Source organism: Stomoxys calcitrans, chromosome 4 (assembly GCF_963082655.1).
Source record: "Stomoxys calcitrans chromosome 4, idStoCalc2.1, whole genome shotgun sequence".
Classification (NCBI taxonomy): Eukaryota; Metazoa; Arthropoda; class Insecta; order Diptera; family Muscidae; genus Stomoxys; species Stomoxys calcitrans.
In genome coordinates, this window is record NC_081555.1 from 54,288,591 (window position 1) to 54,311,924 (window position 23,334).

At 38.3% G+C, this 23,334-nt stretch overlaps 2 protein-coding genes across 2 annotated transcripts; one reads left to right on the plus strand and one right to left on the minus strand.

Annotated features, from left to right (window-relative positions):
- The first annotated feature begins 1,292 nt into the window (after positions 1-1,292).
- LOC106093062 (WASH complex subunit 4) lies at positions 1,293-22,678 on the plus strand. The gene is made up of 7 exons (XM_013260039.2): positions 1,293-1,533; positions 1,590-2,131; positions 2,192-2,413; positions 7,975-9,078; positions 9,149-10,010; positions 10,169-10,386; positions 22,056-22,678. Exons 1-7 carry the CDS (start codon positions 1,515-1,517, stop codon positions 22,539-22,541), a joined length of 3,453 nt encoding a protein of 1,150 aa, XP_013115493.2. The 5' UTR covers positions 1,293-1,514; the 3' UTR covers positions 22,542-22,678.
- LOC131996809 (oocyte zinc finger protein XlCOF19-like) lies at positions 15,591-16,780 on the minus strand. The gene is made up of 2 exons (XM_059366775.1): positions 16,695-16,780; positions 15,591-16,608 (listed from the first exon to the last, which is right to left on the minus strand). Exons 1-2 carry the CDS (start codon positions 16,704-16,706, stop codon positions 15,997-15,999), a joined length of 624 nt encoding a protein of 207 aa, XP_059222758.1. The 5' UTR covers positions 16,707-16,780; the 3' UTR covers positions 15,591-15,996.
- Positions 22,679-23,334: the final 656 nt, after the last annotated feature.

Genomic DNA, 23,334 nt, shown 5'->3' on the forward strand with positions numbered 1-23,334 from the left:
AATATTTATAACAGTGGTAACACCGAATCTTAGTGACATTCCTTTTTACTATTCTTTATTCGTATGCATGGCGAAACAAGTAAAGGTGGTTCCATTTCTACAACAACCACAAATCATCAAGCTGACCGCCGTTTTGCCAACACACGCAAACAAATTTGTGTGCGTTCATGAGCAGAGAATATGCGAGAAAGAAGATGCCCAACAACAAAATATTGAGTGCCCTATCTGTCAAAATCAGTGTTGTTGTGCAACTCTGATTTTGTGTATGTTACTAGTTCGCGCCATTTTTCGTTGTTTGGGTGTTTTCTGGTTCTTAACTAAATATAATACATACACACAACTAAAACTCGTTGACAGATAGTGTACTTCGCGAGAAAAAGTTGTACTTAGCTGTTTACGGTACACTTCCAGGTATTTATATCATGCGCATGAGTGCTGCGCGTGGTATATAACTTACGAAAAGAGCGCGCTCTAATCGTCATGACTTCTCATACGTATTGTACTTTTTTTATATGCATGTATCTACATGTATGTTCGATGAAATAAAAACACGATTTAATCGAAAAGTTGCAAATTATTTCGAAATCCATTTGTCATATTAAAGTTTACTGTTTACATATTTAGTTTGTTTTTGAAATTACATATAACATGTCTTATCGTCTAATGTCAGCTATATTTGGGACCATGGTACAAGAACTTAAAAGGTAGGGTCATTTTTCCAAGAACAACTTGTGCAACTGTTTGGATTGTTGGATTTTTTACAACTCGTACTGTCAAATGCCGGCTGGGCAACAGTATGTCTGCCGAGGTTAGAAGAAAAAGTTTAATAATTTGTCTGTCCCAGAGAAATTCATAAGTTCTTGTTTTTTTCACCCACTTGTTCACTCAATGTTGAGTCAGAAACGTATACCAGCACTTCCTTTCATAAACGAGACACCACATCAAGAAATAGAAGCCGAATAAATTATGGAAACAATAAAATACGCATGTAAAAATTGCGATGGTGAAAATATCAAATCTTCCAAGCAGATGATTTGTTATTGCCACGAACACAACCACAAAGAACCGTAAAACGATCATGCATTGTTCAATTCCCCATATTTTTTCAATTTGCAAAAACCCAACCCGAATAAAAAAAATACAACCAACGCTCAGTATTTCGTTTTCCAAATATTTTGTTTTCATGTAAACAACACACATACACATGAAAGCACACACATCAATGTTCGACATTAGGAAATTTTACAAATTAAAAAAATTTTACTCAGTTCAAGTTCTTGTACCATGATTAGCAAATAGCGAAACATCGCTTAAGCGATTATCGTGAATGTGAAGAATCCCACTACAAAGGTATATGTAGATGTTGGATTCAAACTCATAGATGGCGCCGAAAATCGATTGCTTAATTTCATAATCGATGACTCGAGCTTAAAATTAGTCATCGATTTTTTCACTCATCACTCATTAGATCCCACCATCTGACGCCCTTTGTTTATGTTGAAATTTTGGAAACTATGGACCACGGGACTATAAGTATGCCGGCGTTGAAATCATTTATTGTTTAATTACAAGGAATTTTTATATTTCAGTTTCATCTGCCGAGGAGCAACTGAAGAATTTTGGAATTTTCCTAGAGGGACACGAAAAAAAGCTGAAGAATCTAACAAAGAAAAACAATCATTGTGGTAATAATGAGAGGCCTTTAACTAGAGAACCACTGGTACAAGTCAATTATGCCGCCAATAGAGAGGAATTGTCCCTAGTAAAACTCTTGGAATCAGAAAGAATATTGAATAAAATTTTACTTACCTTGGGTCATTTGTGTGCCGAAATTAATGACATTAGCAAAGAGGCAGACCAAATGCATATGCAATTCCTATACAAGGATGAAGAATTACTCCTCACGATACAGAATGCATCCGATGGCGATGAAGCCGATGTGGACTTGACCAAACAAAGCAACTCTACGAGCAGTAGTATTCTGTTGCAAATGAGCGAATCCATGGAATTTCTTTGTCAAATGAATTTTCTCTTGCAAAGATGCATAGTATTGTGCAACAATCTTTTACATCAATGTGGATCAATATTGGATAGTGAGAATAACACCTCGAGCGTGGATATCAAATTAACAGTAGGTATAAGGGTAACATTGAAAGCAATTGTAATTGAGTTATGCATGTCTTCTTTTAAGCACATTTGCGACCATTTCTCACAAATGTTTGTTACCATCCTCATTTTTGATGAGATCCTGTTTCGTTCGAATTTCGCCCGCTATTGGTTGATGTACAAAAAATCTGTAGAAACATTAACAAACAGTAGAAAATCTTGGGATAACTGTTCTACATCAGAATTGAATGGCATTCATAACTGTTTACAGGAACTGGATTTTCTCTTCAGTGGCCATATATTTAGGGTACGTATGGATATATAATAATCATTATATAGATACCATTAACAAAAATCTTTAAAAGTGATACCAATGACACAAATATATACGATGTCGTATAAAAAATAACCGTTATTTTGAAAATTCATGATCTAATTATGTTCGGTTTTCCCATTTTTTCTGTTATATTGGTACACATGTCTGTTATTTATGTTTCAGCGGACAAAGAGCTTGGTCGTGTTTTGGTGTGCTCTCTGATTTTTTACTATTCAAAAAAACGGATCAAAGAAACTATTAAGTTTTGTGTAACCAAAAAAAAACGCGTTTCAGAAGAGTTTCGAGAATGGAAAAAATGTCTGCGCACGAATGTGTAAACCAAAATTATCTGAGGGGAATTACTTAGAAGGTTGCAAGATAGTTATTGATGGATAAATAAATTGGGTTTGAAGTAAATTAAAGTAGCGGTTATTTTTTAATCAAAGATCAGCCCCGTATACATTGGTCTCAGATCATTTCTTCGATGAGTTGTAAACGGAAGGACGTCATTAGTATTAGTATTACTTTAAAGGGTCAAGATAGTTATTGATGAATAAATAGGTCTGTTCGCGTACTTTTCCATGCAAAATTTTCAGGAGAGTAAGAGCCATTTTACTTTCTTTAAAAATTTGCAAGCAAAAGTACGTGAACGACTTTCGGTGAAAATTTGCAGAAATACAGCTGATTTATGTTTTGTTTTATTTTTAAATAAAAATACGGGCGATACTTGTGAGGTATTTTCCTTAGATGAAGGTCAATTTATTGACCCGAGAGTGAAAAGTCTAGAAGGGGAGCAATTTGTATATCCATGATCTCCGTGCCGCTGTACAGCCATCACAAATTACCGTGCAATTCCATGGCAGCCGGTTGTATGCACCGCATTGGCCCGATGGAGTCCTTCATTGGCCCGATTGAGGCTTTTTTTTCCAACACACTGCTACAACAAGAACAACCGTGTATCATCGGTGGCGTCATGTCGCACAAAGCGCTGGTTCCAGACAGAATCTCTACATTAATGCTGAAGAATCTGGATCTGCCTGAAGTCCATTACCTTAGAACTGTCCTCAGCCTGTCCTCCAATTTTATAGTACCCGATGTTTGAAAGATGGGCAGTCTTATCCTGCTACTGAAACCTAAAAAGGACAAGGGAGAGTCATACAGACCGATCTCTCTTCCCTCATCAGCAGCCAAGACACATGAGGGACCACTCCTACCGCTCCTCTCGTTGGACAATTTCGATTCGCCGAGCATCAGCATGCATTTCGAAGGCTACATAGGACTACAACTGCTTTACATGCCATCACCGTATACAAAAGTTCACTTGTTGTGTTGACAAAGACCTTGTACTAACCATCTAATGCTTTTGGGTGTTGTGGCTAGATATATTGCTACGCCCATTGATGTGAGGCTAAGGCAGCTTTCTATTTGGTCATGTGGCGGCTACGGATACTTTATTATCATTGAGAATATCTGTATCCGTCCGTTGGCAGACTAATTTCACTAATTTTTTCTAATCCCACTGTGTGTCACCTGTTTAACTGTCCAGCTAGACCCACTCAATCCCATGGCAGCATCTTACCTCTATAACATATTCAAAGGAACGGTGTTGGTATCATCATAGCTCTCCGTTGACGATGATTCCATCAAAACATTTAAGAAACCGATAATCGCTCTTTTCTTGGTGTCTGGAAGGATACAATGTATTAATTTTTTAAGTTTCCAAATAATTCCGCAAATTTTGCACTTACATTCTAATGTAGAACAATTGTCATTTGTCAAGGTTTCTGTACCTGAACACTAGCAGCTGCCATGAATCTTCATTAAAAGTAAATAAAAATGCAACAAATTTAATAATTACCAACAAACAATATTTATATTTTTTATTGACCTCTACCTTTTTGATCCATTTTGCCGTTAGCTTTGACCTTTAGAAAACATCTGGTCAAAGTTGCAAATTTCTGCTGGCAAAAAAAGTCCCAGTAGAAAATTGCTCTCTCTCTCGCGCTCTCTTCTACTGGCAAATAAAGTACGCGAACGACTAATAAATACGTTGAAATAACGGTTATTTTTTATTAGACCTCGAAAAGACTCGAAAGATGGAAAAGTCGGTTAGGGATTATTTTGAACGCATAAATGGCATTGTATGCATTGATATGGAACCTCAGCACATATTCTATACATACATACTCAATTTAAGGTATATCGCTAAAAAAGATTATTGGCCTATATTGACTAAAGACATTTGTTGTCGACCGTCTGGAACTAAAATATAACAGAAAGATGCGTTTACGTTTACTTACGAAATTCGGCATTCAATAGTCACAATTGAACTACTAAATCTTTATATATAGTATGTATTTGGTGAAACATCTCCTACTATTTATTTTGTGTTTTATATATTTTCAAAAATGTCCATATGTATGTCTTTCCTGCATAGATCAATCGCGTATGAAATTCGTCCAAGACATCAAGAGTCGCAAGTTGCTTTAACAGCGTTTTTCTTTTGCAAATTCAAGAAACATCTAAACTATACGCTATTATTTCAAAAAGAAGCAGTTTATTTGTATCAAGCTTCATATACAACAAAATTTTACGACACCATGGTAGTCGGTTGTACGTACCGGATTGACCCGATGAAGTCCATCATTGGCAAGGGCTGATACTTCAGTGTACAACAACAACAAGATTTTCTTAGATCTTATAAATATAGTATGTGCATTTTGGTGGCAATAAAAGGATATTAGCAATCCAGTGAATTGAAGAATTATGTTGTTGTTTAAGCAGTGTGTTGTACACTGAGGCGGCAACCCTTGCCGATGAAGAGATCAATCGGGTCAATTCGGTACGTACAACCGGCTGCCATGGGATAGTGAAGAATTCTGTAATTGCCCTCTGTGATATGTATAGCATTGCGTTGCTCCACAGATATATTCTGGTTGTTAAAATTATTGTTACAATTTATGTTAGAAATTGTAGCCAAATGCTTTTGGGAAATGTATATCGGCCGAACAGAAGGGTCGGGACTCACTTTACACACGTAAATACATTACTAGATTTGTTTCTAGTAATATCTCCTCAGAAATGCCTTCTACTGCTCTTTTTTTCCACCACGGCACGATATGTGATATTAATAAAATAGTTTGGAACGATGTCTACTTTATTAATGGAGTGGATTTTAAAATCGCATTTATTGAATCTAATATTGAGAAATTGTTTAACAAGCATATGCCCATTACGACCAGAACACTGAGGCCCAAACTGAAGCCGTGGATGAATAGTGAAATCGTCAAACTTATGACGAAAATAGACGTAGGATGTAGGCGAACAAAACGTCTTAGAGAAATATACAAGGTTTAAGGGAGAAAAGTAGTGAGAGGCACGAGGAACTTGAAAACCAATTTTTTATAAAGAGAGATTTGAGTCCGCCTTAGGATCCAAACAGAAATGGGATTAAAAACGGAAAATCGGATTAATGATCTTAATTAAAGTTTCACTAATTTAGATATTCCTGTTTCTAGTGTTAATACATACAAATACAAATTTTGCCCATGAACATTCCACTAAGGAACAGGGACAAACTTCTCACATATAAATGAGTGCAGTCCGATTCAAGTTTAAGCTCAATGATAAAGGACCTCCTTTTTATAGCCGAGTCCGAACGGCGTGCCGCAGTGCGACACCTCTTTGGAGAGAAGTTTAACATGGCATAGTACCTCACAAATGGACATACTAACCTCTGCGCTACGGTGGCCTCGGTGTTAATACATATCGTGAATATTTCGGTGCTGATTTGAATTCCGGTCCCAATGTAGATTTTGGATTCCAGGCAGTGACTCAGCTTGATGTTTTCTAAACCATTAGTGACATGAAATCATCGTCCTCTGGACTGCTCAATATTGATCCAAGATTTCTGAAGACAATAATACCACACTTTCTTCCTTACGTTACTCAATCACGTCTAAATGACATCTACCTTCCCAAGGAGCTGGGAAAGGGTGAGGATTATACCTTTTCGTAAGGGGAGAGGTGAATATAGGCCAATCGCAATACTGTCAGTATTGTCATAGGCATTTGAAACTATCCTTCATAAACAAATTAATGAATTTATAACTAACAACAATTTGCTGATTGATAGGCAAAGCGCCATGGTTCTTCTGGACGTCGCAGAGAATATTAGATCGAAAATTGAAGACAATAGTGTCTGTTTTTTGGTCCTACTAGACCTAGATTCCAGCGTTTTGACACAGTATGTCATGATATTTTAATATTAAAACTTGCAGACAGATTAAAATTTCGGGCCTGTGCTGTTTAACTCATGGATTCCTACCTGTCGAAGCGATTATAAACTGATGGTATCCAATTTTGTTTTTCGAGTACTATGGCGAATATGGCAGTTTGCATCAGCAATATTAAGAGAATTTGAAGTAGATAAGCCGTGTGGCTTCGATAAATGACCTCCAACCTTACCCTAGGAAGACAGAAGGTTTGGTTGTATCTAGACTTGGTATTACTGAGAAGGACCTTCCGAGATATATATATATATATATATATATATATATATATATATCCCAATGTAGATTTTGGATTCCAGGCAGTGACTCAGCTTGATGTTTTCTAAACCATTAGTGGCATGAAATCATCGTCCTCTGGACTGCTCAATATTGATCCAAGATTTCTGAAGACAATAATACCACACTTTCTTCCTTACGTTACTCAATCACGTCTAAATGACATCTACCTTCCCAAGGAGCTGGGAAAGGGTGAGGATTATACCTTTTCGTAAGGGGAGAGGTGAATATAGGCCAATCGCAATACTGTCAGTATTGTCATAGGCATTTGAAACTATCCTTCATAAACAAATTAATGAATTTATAACTAACAACAATTTGCTGATTGATAGGCAAAGCGCCATGGTTCTTCTGGACGTCGCAGAGAATATTAGATCGAAAATTGAAACAATAGTGTCTGTTTTTTGGTCCTACTAGACCTAGATTCCAGCGTTTTGACACAGTATGTCATGATATTTTAATATCAAAACTTGCAGACAGATTAAAATTTCGGGCCTGTGCTGTTTAACTCATGGATTCCTACCTGTCGAAGCGATTATAAACTGATGGTATCCAATTTTGTTTTTCGAGTACTATGGCGAATATGGCAGTTTGCATCAGCAATATTAAGAGAATTTGAAGTAGATAAGCCGTGTGGCTTCGATAAATGACCTCCAACCTTACCCTAGGAAGACAGAAGGTTTGGTTGTATCTAGACTTGGTATTACTGAGAAGGACCTTCCGAGATATATATATATATATATATATATATATATATAGCACAGTGATTGTTGTCGCCAAATTGCGTTATTATCCTTCGTTTCACTACACGATTTTCAATACCAGATTTTACTTATAATCTTCATTTTAATTATAAATAATTCTTTTTCGTACTTAAATTTTCAATTTTATTACTTTGTTTCAATTTTTCTTTTGTTTTAATTTATTTCATTTGTTTTCGCATGTATATTTGCACTGCACTACACTGCATGTATATTTTTTCAGCATTTTCTTGACAGCACATTTGGCTTAAAAGAAAAGATTGGACCTCGCGGCATGGGTCAACTAAATAGACAATTTAATGATTATCTTAAACAGCAATTAATTGACATTGATAAGATAAATCCCGGCGAATTGAACACTTTCACCGATATCCCTCAAATCATACGGCTGAATGCATTTTGTGTAGTTTTTCATGACTTTTGTGGTCAAGTAGATGCAAAATTGGTAAAACATCTGTTTGAGGCAAATGCAAAACATCAAGGCATTATTTTGATTGGCAACATACCTTGGTCTTCATTGAGCTTCCTTACAAAAAATGCATTTTCCCTGGTTAAATCACATGGAAGAAATCTTTTGGATTTAAGAAGGCAACAACAACTATTTTTACAATTGCATGGACAAAAATTGACTAAAGATTGTCGTACATATTGTGGCGACATTGCTTTGTGGTCCTTGAAAGTCAATAAGGCATTGAGTCGAGGTCCTTTCGAGCAACGAATAGAGCAATTCAAGGAGTTGTCGAAATCCCTTATCGAAGGCGTACGAACGGCAGGCCATTTGAGTTACTTGGTGAAGGGCATTGTAAGTTCGCATGAGAATTTACAAATCGCCATGAGCAAGCAGACTTTAATGGCCATATGTAAACTTTTGGAGATGTTGAAAATGATACAGATCTCCTTTAATGACCATGCCTCCAATATAAGCAGAATAATTCATTGCATATCCCAGTACTTTCAGTATAAAGTTTTACATTTGCTAAACACTTGTAAGAAAAAATTGTTATCCTCCAAGCTAAGGGACAAAGGTGTCGACGCCTTGTCAGCCTTAAAAATTGCCGAGCGCTGTTTATACGGACCGCCCAGCAAAGTGCGGATACTGGTGGCCAAACTCGCATTCGATGTTGCGTGCAATGGAAGTAATAAATTATTATCCATGGAACAATTTGAACGGTTTCGTTTGTTGGTGCAGCGAATTGAGATGATTAGCGATTTCCAGGAACACATTAAACAGATTTGTGATACATCATTTTTATATTGGCATCAGTCTATTTTGAAAGCCTATCTCAAACAGATTGTTGACAAAAAGCTAGATTTCCATTCATTCCAGGTAACATCTGTTTTCAGGAGGATTTAGAATTTGAAAACGTGAAAAGCCACCAATTTTTCTTTCCTTTTAGTATCTGATCAAAGCATCAAGCGAACACAATGATCGTTTCAATCTACACCAGTTCGACAATTCTAAACTTTCTGAAGATTTGCAAAAATCTATTTTTGAAAATGTTCGCAGCGAGATCATTAGCAAACTTTGCGCACAAATTGAAATATTTCTACGTTTAGAGGTTCATGTCAATTTACAAGTAGAGAAAATGAATCCCTTCGACCAGGGCATCAACGACTACAAAGAACTGATCCACATTTGTCCCGTGGAAGTGAATGGCAATTATTTGATTTTAAGAGATCACATTGAAAACTATTTGAGTGCAATGTTCTATAATCTAACCACCATATCTCTGCACGATTGGAAAACCTATGAGGAAATGAGACATTTGGCCAACAACCGATTACTCTTGAATCCAGTCGAAGATTATTTGCCAAATCAAACGCTAGAGCAAGGCATTGATATTTTAGAAATCATGCGCAAAATTCATGTGTTTGTCAGTTCTTATGTGTACAACATGAATTCGCAGATATTTGTCGAGCAACACAGTAACAACAAGCATTTGGACACCATTGGCATTAGGCATGTGGCGAATTCTCTGCGCACCCATGGCACCGGAGTGATAAATACAACCGTTAATTTTACATATCAATTTTTGAGGCAGAAATTTTACACCTTCTCTCAATTTTTGTATGATGAACAAATCAAGTCTCGCCTCATGAAGGAGTTGCGATCCTTTGCCGAATGCAAACAACAGGATAAATACCCGTTATATTCGTACGAAAGAGCTGATGCCTTCAATAAGGATATACGCAAATTGGGTCTGGCTAAGGATAGGCAGACATATATGGATTTATTTCGAAAAGTTATAACTCACGTTGGTAAGTGAAAAGTGTTTTTTTTTGCTGTTGTCCAACTATGGACTTACTTAGGTGTATGTACATAGTGGCATGGGGCGGATTAATATCCGCTCCCTCTTTTCAACCTTACCTAGCATTTATGAGTGACAAACTATTATGTTTTTATTTTATTCGTATAGGTAATGCTATGGGCTATATACGGCTTATACGCTCCGGCAGCATTCATGCCAATTACAGTTCTAGTTTATATTTGCCGAAATTTGATGAAAACCTTAAATTTGAAAGTGCTTGCAAAGAACAGGAGCTAAGTGATGTCCTACAAACCGCAGCCGAAAATGTTGAAACTAATATTAAAAATTTAGCGAAGAGTTTTGCCGATAGCACGGAATATTTTAAGGTAATTAAAATGAAAAAATATATATTTTCTTTATCGAAAAGCTTAGTTGAAGTGAAAAATTTCGGGACAAGTCCATATCATTTATCTCATATACCTATATTTTGAATAAAAACTTCCTTACTTACAAAACTTATACAGCAAACTGAGAAAAAATGTCAATGTACTCGACCCTTTGCTCTTTTCTTTGGCACGAAACTTCCAGAGGACATCCAAATGACTTCAAAGGTCGAAATATGCGCACAGAAAAAACAGATGATGAAATTATATTGTGGATTGTAGCTCTTCTCTATCCACCGCGGGAGAGAATTAATGGATGCTTAAGCTAAGTGCCAATCAGCAGACAAACTCATGTCTTGGCGTTGAATCGCCTTCGCTGTTGCCGTAGCATCTGTCGCATTTCACTGCACTTCCTGTGAGAGGGTACTATCGTGGGATTGGTGTGTTGTTCATCGTTATCATGCGATCATGAGAAGCCAGCTGAGAGGTACCGGGCGCGTCCACAGGTTGCGGATATTGGAACGACTGCTCCGTAGGAGTAGCTGCAACTGCAGTCGTGGACTATCAGCGGTGTCGAGTGGAGAGAAGCCGAGCGGCACCGGCTCATTCTTTAAAAACGGAGTGCCTATAATCGGCAAGCTATAAATAATCAATGGTCATCATGTTTCCGCGGCGATTAGACCTATGGACCGTAACGATTTTGCTTTTTGACGACGATACTTGCACAACCTATTATATAGTCCTTGAAGGCCACCGTGGCGCAGTGGTTAGCATGTCCGCCTAAGTCGCCAAACGCCTGGGTTCAAATACCGGCGTAAACACCAGAAAAATTTTCGGCGGTGGTTATCCCTTTACCAATGCTGGCAACATTGGTGAGGTATCTTGCCATGTTAAAATTTCTCTACCAAGTGGTGTCGCTATGCGGTACGCCGTTGGCACTCTGCACAAAAAAGGAGGCCTCTTATCATTGAGCTTAAACTTTAATCGGACTGCACTCATTCCTTAATGGAATGTCCAAGATATTAAGTATTGAGTATTATATTGTCCTTATAACGTTTAGGCTGAACTATAATCAAATCCCATCCAATGTTTAACCTATAACACTTAAAGAATTCGTGCACAGGAGGCGGATAGGGGAAAACCTTTCAAATATAAGTGGTGGCTACTAATTACATTGCTAATTGAATAGATTAGCTGGCAGTCCCAGCCCAGAATCGGATGCGTCACGTTATGATATCATAGGATATATGATTAATGAAACCAAACAATGAAACAAATATAACATCCAAACCCTCTCTAGATGACGTCCTTTGGAATGAGAGCCACGACCCGAGTCGGAGCATATACTTGAACTAAACGGCTGCACAAGCCAAATAAATGAATGCTTGATTTCTGTGACAGCATGTCATAGTCCTGTTAAGTTATACCATAAAAAATTAAAAAAACAGTCAGAGGCCACCAAAACTGCATACGACGCTCAATCTCATGGCAGACGGTTGTACACACCGTATTGAGCCGATGGAGTCCTCAACAGTAAGGGCTGCAGCCTCAGTATACGTTTTCGTCTTTTTTCTTCATGGCAGAGACACATCCCGGAGTGCCTTCTCCGCACGCTTCTGGTTAGTGCCGGGATTGGAAAGAACCCCGTATCGTGGTTCTGTTCGGTTTGACAGAAACTGAATATGTTGCAGGGTGCTGTGCGAACATAGACAGCAGTGGGTCACAAGCATCGTCGTCGTCGCCTTCCGCGTCCTCGTCGTCGGACCATATGACCCTTCCGACCACCTTCGTACTGCAAAGAGATTGAATGAGGATATCCCACTAGGATAATAAGGAGGTGCAGCATCTCGCCAGACATTTCCATTACATCCCTTGATCTCCTTAGTGACGTGTCCTGGCAAGGCGTCATTTCTTTGGGATCAGACCGATTGGGTCGGCTTCCTTCCGACCACCTTCGTACTGCAAAGAGATTGAATGAGGATATCCCACTAGGATAATAAGGAGGTGCAGCATCTCGCCAGACATTTCCATTACATCCCTTGATCTCCTTAGTGACGTGTCCTGGCAAGGCGTCATTTCTTTGGGATCAGACCGATTGGGTCGGCTTCAGAGACTACACCAGTCGCCGCTTCTGTGAACTGACACCTCCCTAAAATATGTTTGTTGTCGATAGCAAATTCCGAGACATCATTAACGCAGGTGCCTCTCGCTTTATACAAATACCCCAAGTGCGGCCCAATTTCCCGGCGTAGGCTGTCGTACGAAGTCGCACGAAGTCCACCAATCCCAACATCAGCGAGTTGAATCTGGAAATTAACAGGGTAGTTAACGAACATAAGTGGAATTTGTGGCTCGAACACTTGGCAATGTAACTTCGGTACCGGTTTAGGCAAGCTGTTGTTTACTGTTAAGTCACTCTCAAACCCCAGTAGACGGGTTGACAAGATCTCAGTCACTTTTGGCGACGTAACTGTGACTGAGTCGAAGAGATGCGCCAGGTTGTTCAACCTTCAAGTAATTGTCATATCCGTGGTCTCCGAACCGATGGACAGCCATCGCAATTTACTGTGGACGAAATTACGTATGTCATCCGCAGCGCCAAATCATCCAAGGCGTTGGGCGCCGACGGAATTTCTACACTGATGCTGAAGAATCTGGATCTATCAGGAGTCCAGTACCACATTATTGTTCTCAACCTGTCTTTGAACACGTTGGATATGCCCAAACTTTGGCACGAGTTATTATTACTCATCTGAATACCGCTGCTGAATAACATGAAATCGATCCCGCCATGTAATGATATTACCATATTTATGGCAACGCGAATAAACCTAATAGCATTGAATCGTAGTGCCGAAATGCATCTCAGAAAAATTTAAAACAATTCATAGCTAGTAACGTAGCAGCAACATAAGCAAAGCCAAACTTGTATCCCTGTGCAGCTTTCTTTCCGACTTCGAAATCGATTATTCGAATTTTTAATCATTGAAAGTGAGAAATATGGAGTAAATATTTCAAAATCTAAGTAAATGGGGGACAAAATACATTTTATACATATATTTAAGAACATTTCGACGAAACTGCGCAATGTAGGGTCTTTTGAGGAGAAGATTTTCGGGCCTTTGCCTCAGATTCGTGTTCCTAGGCTTAACCCACGTCTACATGTCAAATTTGTGAATAACATTCCTTGTGGGTTTTTCTAAACTAAGTTCGAAAAGGAAAATGGCTACAAGGGAAAAAATTAGGTATTCTGAATCGAAATAAAAGGGAGAATGAGACGATAAAATTTGCGAAAAATTCATAAAAGTCGCTGTTGTGTATATTTCCGCACGGAAGAAGTCGGAGGGTTCACATAGCCGACGAAAACGCTTGTGACCCCCTGCTATGTTCGCACAACACCTTGCAACATTTTCAATGTGACTATACTCCTGTAATGACGTCAGGCCGCTAGAGCAAGATCTGAAGTGCACCCACCGGTTCTGGCAAACCGAACAGAACCATGGTCCGGGGTTCTTTTCAATCCCGGCATGGACCAGAAGCGTACGGAGTAGGCACTCCGGGATCAGGTACACTGAGGCGGCAGCCCTTGCCGATGATGGACTCAATCGGGTCATGGGATTGTAGGTGCGTTGACGATCGCATATCGTAGCATATATTTGTTTTCAACAGATGGTATAAATAGAGAAAAATTTTACATTTGCAGGCCGATGATTATAAATTTAAAAGCGAATTCATGGTGGCCACTAAGTTGCTGCTGTTTCCGATACTAACTTCAATGTGTGTAAAAGTATCTACATTTTATTTATGAGTATAAGTTGAGGCCTCAGCCATTTCTTCTCGAAGAGAAAACCCAACAAGTAAAAGTGTGCTAAGTTCGGCCGGGCCGAATCTTATATACCCTCCACCATGGATCGCATTTGTCGAGTTCTCTCCCGGTATCTCTATTTATACAAACAAAGGATAAAAGAAAAGAATTGTGTTAATTGAATTGAACGTTGGAGACCACAGTAGAAGTCTATGTGTAAAATTTCAGCCAAATCGAATAAGAATTTTGCCTTTGAGGGGCTCAAGAAGTAAAATAGGGAGATCGGTTTATATGGGAGCTGTATCAGGCGAAAGACCGATTCGTGGGAGGAGCCGTTGTACAAAATTTCAGCCATATTTGGCACATTTGTTGGAAATCATAGCATCATCATCATAAAACACCCCATGCAAAATTTCAGCCAAATTGAATAGGAATTGCGACCTCTAGTCGGTCAAGAAGTCAAGATTCAAGATCGGTTTATATGGACCGATTTAAACCATACTTGGCACAGTTGTTGGAAGTCACAACAAAATATTTCAAGCGAAATTTCAGTCAAATCGAATAGAAATTGCGCTCTCTAGAGGCTTAAGAAATCAAGACCCCAGATCGGTTTATATGACAGCTATATCAGGTTATGGACCGATTTAAACCATAATTGGAACAGTTGTTGGAAATCATAACAAATTGTTGGATATCATAACAGAACACGTCATGCAAAATTTCATCCCAATCGGATAAGAATTGCGCACTCTAGAGGCTCAATAAGTCAAGACCCAAGATCGATTTATATGACAGCTATATCAAAACATGGACCGATATGGTCCATTTACAATCCCAACCGAACTACACTAATAAGAAGTATTTGTGCAAAATTTCAAGCGGCTAGCTTTACTCCTTCGAAAGTTAGCGTGCTTTCGACAGACGGACATGGCTAGATCGACTTAAAAAGTCATAACGATCAAGAATATATATACATTAGGGGGTCTTAGACGAATATTTCGAGGAGTTACAAACAGAATGACGAAATTAGTATACCCCCATCCTATGGTGGGTATAAAAAGAGCATCATTGGAGGTTAAACATAAATCCCGAAAGCATGATTCCTTCGGCAAAACTTCTTGAAATTTGTCGTAGAATTAGAATTTTATAAACGCCAAGTGATTTTTTCATCCTTTCAATTAGGTGTACACTACCTAGAAAAATAAATTGGAAGTTATTCTAAAAGCATTTTATGTACTTCTAAAGTGACAACATTTATTCCATTCCTAGATTTTGGGAAGTAATGTAGAATTAACACTGCATATGCCAAGTTATACGCTTGCATGGAACATAAACATATCCATTTTTGCCTATTTAGGATAGGTGCTTTAAAAAGGGTTACGCCAAACACTTGCAGAATTTTTAGTCGGTTTACCTGTTATAGTATCTTTGGTGAATTTTTTTTATGCCGACTTTACGTTGCGTTTTTCGTATTAGTTCCCAAGAACTTATTTAAATTACATTTGGTTAACCGATTAAAAAAAACATTGAAAATATTAAACTACATTTTTTCTACATCTTTGGATGAAAAAAATTTGCTGTTTTTATTGGAGTAACACCCAAATGTACTATATCAAAAGGCGCAGTGCTGCTGTTATGAGATTAACAATCAGATACATTATACAAAATTTGTACGGTGTGTTTTGAGATTAAAAATTTTAAATAATATTTAATCTGAAAGCAGTAATTCGCCCCCTGGTTTTATCAAGTATAGATAGTAACTCAATTTTACTTGATTTAACCAAGAATTTTATTTATTAGCGGTTCTTTTATTTGGTGTACTCTTTATCAACCATAGTATTCATGCATTTTGCCTGTTGGCTCTTATGCCATCTCTTATGACGAGATAGTCCTGACGATTGCTGATATGTTTTAGCGCATAGTTCGCACTTGTATTCCTTTTCTTCGGTATGTGTTGATTTATGATGATACAACGTTTTGCTATTTGCGAATTTTTCGCCACATATCGGACAATACGACCAATGACGGCCATCATCATTGTCATCATTTGCAAATCGTTCTTCGTGGCTGCTCTTATGAGCACTTAATTGGTATGACGAAGAGAAGCCAATGGCACAGTATTCGCAGCAATACGGCTTTTCACCCGTATGTCTTTGGCGCATATGGACAGCCAGATTGCATTTTATACGCGTCTGGTAGCCACAGTATTCACAAATGTAGTTTTCCCTATTCAAATGGTAACGTCTCCGGTGATCACTCAATCGTTTGGGATTCTTAAATGTGCGACCACATTGATCAATATCGCAAGTGTACCTACCCTCTCCAGGAATGTGGCTGAATAGATGATAACGTAAATTTCCTTTGAACTTGAAGGCTTTACCACAATGGTCGCAGGTGTAAGAATTTGAACGCGTTATTATCTGAAAACAAAATGTCAGACTTTCAATTTGTTCGAACTGTTTTGAAAAGATATCCATAAGTGGCTATAACACAAACAACAAAATACCTTTTTGACCATTACTATATCGCACTAATGAGATGCCCGCCGCACCGCTCTACCGTGTCTCTTCTCGAGTAAAGGGAAACAGCAATTGATCGATCCCCAAGAAGCAAATTCGCCAGGAGTACAATCACTTAGCATCGTTGTGATTTTTGTTTTTGTAAGAGAGAGATGTGTTAAGGTTATTTGCCTTTCATTTTATCTTTGGTTTGTTTTTAACACCAAATAAATTACAAAAATCTATATATATATATAGCAAAGAGACATTCATTGCAGCATGAGCCTGCTACTACTTAGACTGCAACTAAATGCAATGAGATTAATCAATTCACTTTTCATTGCAAAGAAAAACAAAACGATTTAGTTAAACTTTAAGATTTGTTGGCCATCCAACACATCGTGCTTGTGTATGTGCGATCATATACCTTCAACATAAAACAACACAATTCACATTTTCATTAAAAATCAAAGTGGCAAAATGTTGCGACGAATATGTTGGTGGCAGACATATTGCTTGGAGGTATGCGCACTTTCACATGTATGTTCATGCCAATGTCAAGTTGCAGTAATTTGTATATCAAAGCATTAATATGGGGGTGTCCAATGAAAGCACACTCATGTGACAAGTATGAGTGCTTAAACATTTAGTAGTACCTCTTAATGTGCACGTTAGCATATACAGCACTTGTTCATATCAATGTCGCTGAACCTTTTCGGGTCTAAAGCTATTTATGTACGTCGTAGTCCTGTGTCGATCAAATATGTAATTTGGAGACAACTGCCATATACATATCCCAAAATTCCATACATGTGTAAAAATTGAAGTAGGCAGCAAAATACAACATTTCCAACCACTTCTACCCTTCAGAAGGCCCTACAAAGAAAAAAAATTTGTCCCAAGCTAAACATCTTCACTGAAAGTTTCTGCATGAGTTGGGTAAAGACGTATGGTTACTCATTTGCCTATATCCCACAAGTACAAATTATTATTTGTCTGTGCTATTAGATTTAGTATTGTTTGGATCTTAGTTCACAGATGACAACATTATTGCAAATGACCAAAAATCTGGCGAAAATATGTATGGGAGCTACATCTAAATCTGAACCGATTACGAACCAAACTTCTTAGATATTGTGGTAGACTTCGAGAAAAGCGTTGTGCACAATTTTGGCAAGATTGATCAATAAATGCGCCTGCAGTGTGTCTAGAAGAGAAAATCGGTCGATATACATATATGGCAGCTATATCTAAATCCGAACCGATTTCTATGAAACTCACCAGTAATTTAAACAGTCATAAGAAAATGAGCACTTTATTGCAATATTTCTCAAAATCGGACGAACATGAATATGGGAGCTATATCCAAATCTGAACCGATTTTTTCCAATTTCAATAGGCTTCGTCTCTACACCAACTTGTATGGAATGAGCGTCAAAAATTACATAAAAGCCGCATGCATACCGAATATAGTTCAAATCGGACTATATTTCGATACAGCCGCCATTTAGACCGGTCTACCGATTTTGCCGAGGGGCAAAGCCGATAATTTGCTGCATTTATTACCCAGTATCACTAAAATTTGGAACGGTGAGTTGCAGAAAGCTGCAAACACAACAGATGGCAACGGCATACCACTCGACTGACCCAACTGCTTGATGAAAGCACTCCTTGTTGCGATGATATAATGGCGCAGTGGCAAACCATTGCGCATTACATGGAAAATGCCGCGAAATCCGTACTTGGTTACCGGAAGCCTCCCCCAAGAAACCCAGAGAACGTCAATTCCGCAGGAAAGAAAAAGCAAATGAAAAGCCGCTTTCGATACCCCTTTACGTTCAAAGGTTTTTCAAGCCATGTCTGAATTTGGTATACCTGCAAAATTAATAGGACTCTACAGGATGACACTTGCTGATACGCGTTCTTCAGTAAGAATAGGAAATAATCTATCGGAACCATTTAATACCAAACGAGGTTTCAGACAAGGAGACAGCCTATCGTGTGATCTCTTTAATATCCCGCTGGAGAAGATTATACCAAATGTAGATGTGAATAGATATGGCACACTAATCACAAGAGAACACATGCTACTCGCCTATACCGACAACATCGACATCATACAATAGGTCGGTCACCGGAAGTGAAAATGAGTCCGGCAGTAAATGGAGATACGACGAAATGGATGGTTTCAAATCCCAAAACGCCTTGTACAACCGAGCAGATAAAGAAAATGGAGAAAGTTGGAAACGAGCTGTATGACGACGATAGGATAGTTACACGCATTAAAATACAACGGCTGCGTAGGCTAGGTCATGTTCTGGCTCAATTACGTTCCGGCAGATGCAAGATGTATGTCCCGATTGTAACCAGGGACCGCACGATACATGTCACCTGTTTAACTGCCCGGCCAGACCCACTCGACTCAGACCCAGATCCCTGTGGACGCACCCCATCTTAGTCGCAGATTTCCTGGGTCTTGACACTCAACAGAATCAAGCAGACGAAATATAGAACACAATAAACTGCTACAACTTCAACAACAACCAAAAGCCCGATGGAAAGATCAAATAGTGGGAGACACCTCGAAACTTGGTGTCAGAGATTTTAGAATGAGCGCAGAATTCTACGTTCGGCTAGTGGAACAAATGTTCTGTCATAGCCAATTAAAGTAAGTAAAAGTAAAAGTAGTTAGTAGTACCAAAACCTTGTCTAAATCCATATTGCGATGCTCATGCCAAATGGCTAAAGCTAGATTCATGACATTTTGCAGGAATGTAGGTCTTGGGTGATACGCGCAAACTAAGGTGTGATTTTGTGATATTCGTACGCTAAGGTTCTGAAAAGTACAAAATGATGAATGTTTACCCAGCGCGATGAATGAATGAACTTGGACTCAAATGAAAGAGTAAAACAGTTTTTGGACATTTAAGTACTAAGAAGTACCAAAAAAGTACGAAGTAGGTAAACTTTGCACAGGGCGAGCTAGAACTTCGAAATTTGGCGTAGAGAATGCTATTGCGCAAAAATGGGTGTACAGAATTGGGGTTTCATTGCAAGTTGAGTTAAAGCTCTGAAATTTTGGATACAGGAACACCTTGATAGTATATACGGGCAACTTGAAATTCGTATATTTTGATACTAAATCGTACTTTCTTTATGGATTGAGCTAAAGCTCTGAAATTTTGGATACAAGTACACCTTGATAGTATGTATCGGGCGACTAGACGACTTGACTATGATATAAATTCGTACATTTAGGTACCAAAACACACAGAATGGTACGTTTTTTACACATTTGCCAAAAGCTCTAAAATTTGGATACAGGTACACCTTAACCGTATATAGTGTACTTCTAGAAGTTTATTTTTGAAATTAAGCATTTATGTACTAAAACGCTTAAAATTGTACTTTTTATGGAATGAGCTACAGCTCTGAAATTTTGGATACAGGTGCACCTTCACAGTATATGCCGGGCGACTTTTTTGTAAAATAAAACACAGCAAATATGGCTGAAGATTTGGTGGCAGTTGTCAACTTTCTTGCAGAGAAATAAGCGGCAAGAACGACAATGTAGAAGTTACAAATTGTAAATTCATGACTTGAATTCGAATTGAATTGAATTCATGAACATTCCACTAAGAAACGGGATCAAGCTTCTACGCTTCAAGTTTAGGCTCTATGATAAGGGTCCTCCTTTTTATAGCCAAGTCCGAACAGCGTGCCGCTGTGCTACACCTCTTTGGGCATAAGTTTTACATAGCACTACGAGGGGATAACCACCGCCGAACATTTTTATACCCACCACCGAAGGATGGGGGTATATTCATTTTGTCATTCCGTTTGCAACACATCGAAATATCCATTTCCGACCCTATAAAGTATATATATTCTTGATCAGCGTAAAAATCAAAGACGAGCTAGACATGTCCGTCCGTCTGTCTGTTGAAATAACGCTACAGTCTTTAAAAATAGAGATATGGAGCTGAAACTTTGCACAGATTCTTTTTTCGTCCATAAGCAGGTTAAGTTCGAAGATGGGCTATATCGGACTATATCTTGATATAGCCCCCATAAAGACCGATCGGCCGATTTAGGGTCTTAGGCCCATTAAAACCACATTTATTATCCGATTTTGCTGAAACTTGGGACAGTGAGTTGTGTTAGGCCCTTCCATATTCTTCGTCAATTTGGTCCAGATCGGTCTAGATTTGGATATAGCTGCCATATAGACCGATCCTCCGATTTAGGGTCTTAGGCCCATAAAAGCCACATTTATTATGCGATTTTGCTGAAATTTGGGACAGTGAGTTGTGTTAGACCCTTCGACATCGCTCGTCAATTAGGCCCAGATCGGTCCAGATTTGGATATAGCTGCCATATAGATCGATCCTTCGATTTAGGGTCTTAGGCCCATAAAAGCCACATTTATTAACCGATTTTGCTGAAATTTGGGACAGTGCGTTCTCATAGGCCCTTCGACATCCTTCGTTAATTTGGCTCCGATCGGTCCAGATTTGGATATAGCTGCCATATAGACCAATCCTCCGATTTAGGCTCTTAGGCCCATAAAATCCACATTTATTATCCGATTTTGCTGAAATTAAATAAAACGCGCATTTATGCCCGATGTCGCCGAAAATTGGGACAGTGAGTTGTGTTAGACCCTTCGACATCCTTCTTCAATTTTACTCAGATCGGACCAGATTTGGATATAGCTGCCATATAGACCAATCTCGCTCGCTTTCATCGCTCTCGCTTCAGATCGCTTTATTTTTAGATATAACTACTAAAAAGGCCTATATTTTGTTATACACAATTAAATAATGACTTGTACTTATAAGTATTTGGTCCCAATCGGAACATATTTCGATATAACTGCTATGGGACATAAAGTATGCAATTTTCACCGGATTTAGATGAAAGGTGGTTCACATATATACCCGAGGTGGTAGGTATCCAAAGTTCGGCCCGGCCGAACTTAACGCCTTTTTACTTGTTTCCGATGTTCTCGCCAGATTTCGAACCCAGGCATTTAAGATCATAGGCAGACATCCCATGACAACCGGTTGTGCGTATCGGATTGAACCGGTGAAGTCCTTCATCGGCACACACACTGCTACAACGACTACTAACTGTAGTAAGCCTAATTGGTGTGTCACTTTCAGCATTGATGCCCGGCCACTGCTGCCTTGATGCCCGGCCACTGCTAATTCGAGTTACTGCGAATTAACATTTACTATTAACCTTAAATTTTCTATGAGTTTTATAATTACATAAATATCATACTTTTCAACTAACCCAATTTTGCTTTACCGTTGTCTTTATTCTCCTAATAATATATTTTTGATTTGTACATACATATATGCCAGCTACTACTCGATGCTTTCCAGCCTTTTTTTCGAAATCCCCATAACCTGCATTTGCGAAACTTTTTCCTCATTGTTCCGCCGCTGATTATGAATTATGTCGAAAACATGCTGGCGGTTAAATCAAAAATAAACAAAAAAGATCGTGATGAAGCTGTTCTTTTCGACGATGGTTTTGCTGTGGGACTTGCTTACATCCTTAAACTACTTGATCAAATTGGGGATTTTAATTCTCTACAATGGTTCACCACCGTGAGGGAACGTTTCGAGGCCGAACGACGTAAAATCAAAGAAATGCTGTTGGAAATCAATAATTTAGGAGAGATGACTTCATCAAAATCGAATACCAATGCAGCTGCCTTGCAGAAAAATGAGAATGAGAAGCTGTTACAGACACTGGTTCTCACTGAACGACGAGTGAATGCCCATCAAATGGAGTACAATTTATTGTATTACAATTTATGTAGTGCGAAGATATTTTTTCAATAACGTTTACATGAACATTTTCCATGTTACCCACAATATGTTATGTAATTTAAACAATTTTTCATTTTATTTATTATAAGTTTGGAAATGTTATGCTTTATCCTTATATGAAAGAATAATAAAAAAACCAAACAAATAAATGAATACTACTTATGACGATCAAAATCGATTGATTTTTTTTGTCACAAAATTTTATAAATCGGTTATGGATGACCATCTTAGTGGAATTGCGCTGTGTGTAGGACTAGGGAGTCGATCAATTTTGCCTCGACTTTGGAAATGGAAACGGAGATTAGTATCAGAGAACGGAATGCAGCCATTCACTTTTATAAGACATTCATAAGTTCATTACTTTCGATTTGCCTTCATTCAACTGCACCAATTACTGATGTTGCTTTAAATTATTGTATTTGATAATTGCCTTTTGAAGCACTCTGTAATACACAGAAAAAATATCACGAAAATTGTTTCTAATAAAATGTAATCGAAAATTACGTTTTTTCGATTACGATAGTGATTGAAATTTAGGCAATTATCAATTAAAAAACAAGTAAATGAGTTCTAAATTCGACCGGGCTGAATCTAATATACCCTCCACCATGGATCGCATTTCTCGAGTTCTTCGCGCGGTATCTTTTTTTAGACAAACTAAGAATAATGAAAAAGAATTGTTATGCTATTGGAGCTATATCATGTAATAGTAATATTTCAGTCCATTTGAATAAGAATTGCGCCTTGTGGGGGCTAAAGAAGTCAAGATCCCAGATCGTTTTATATTGCAGCAATATCAGGTTAT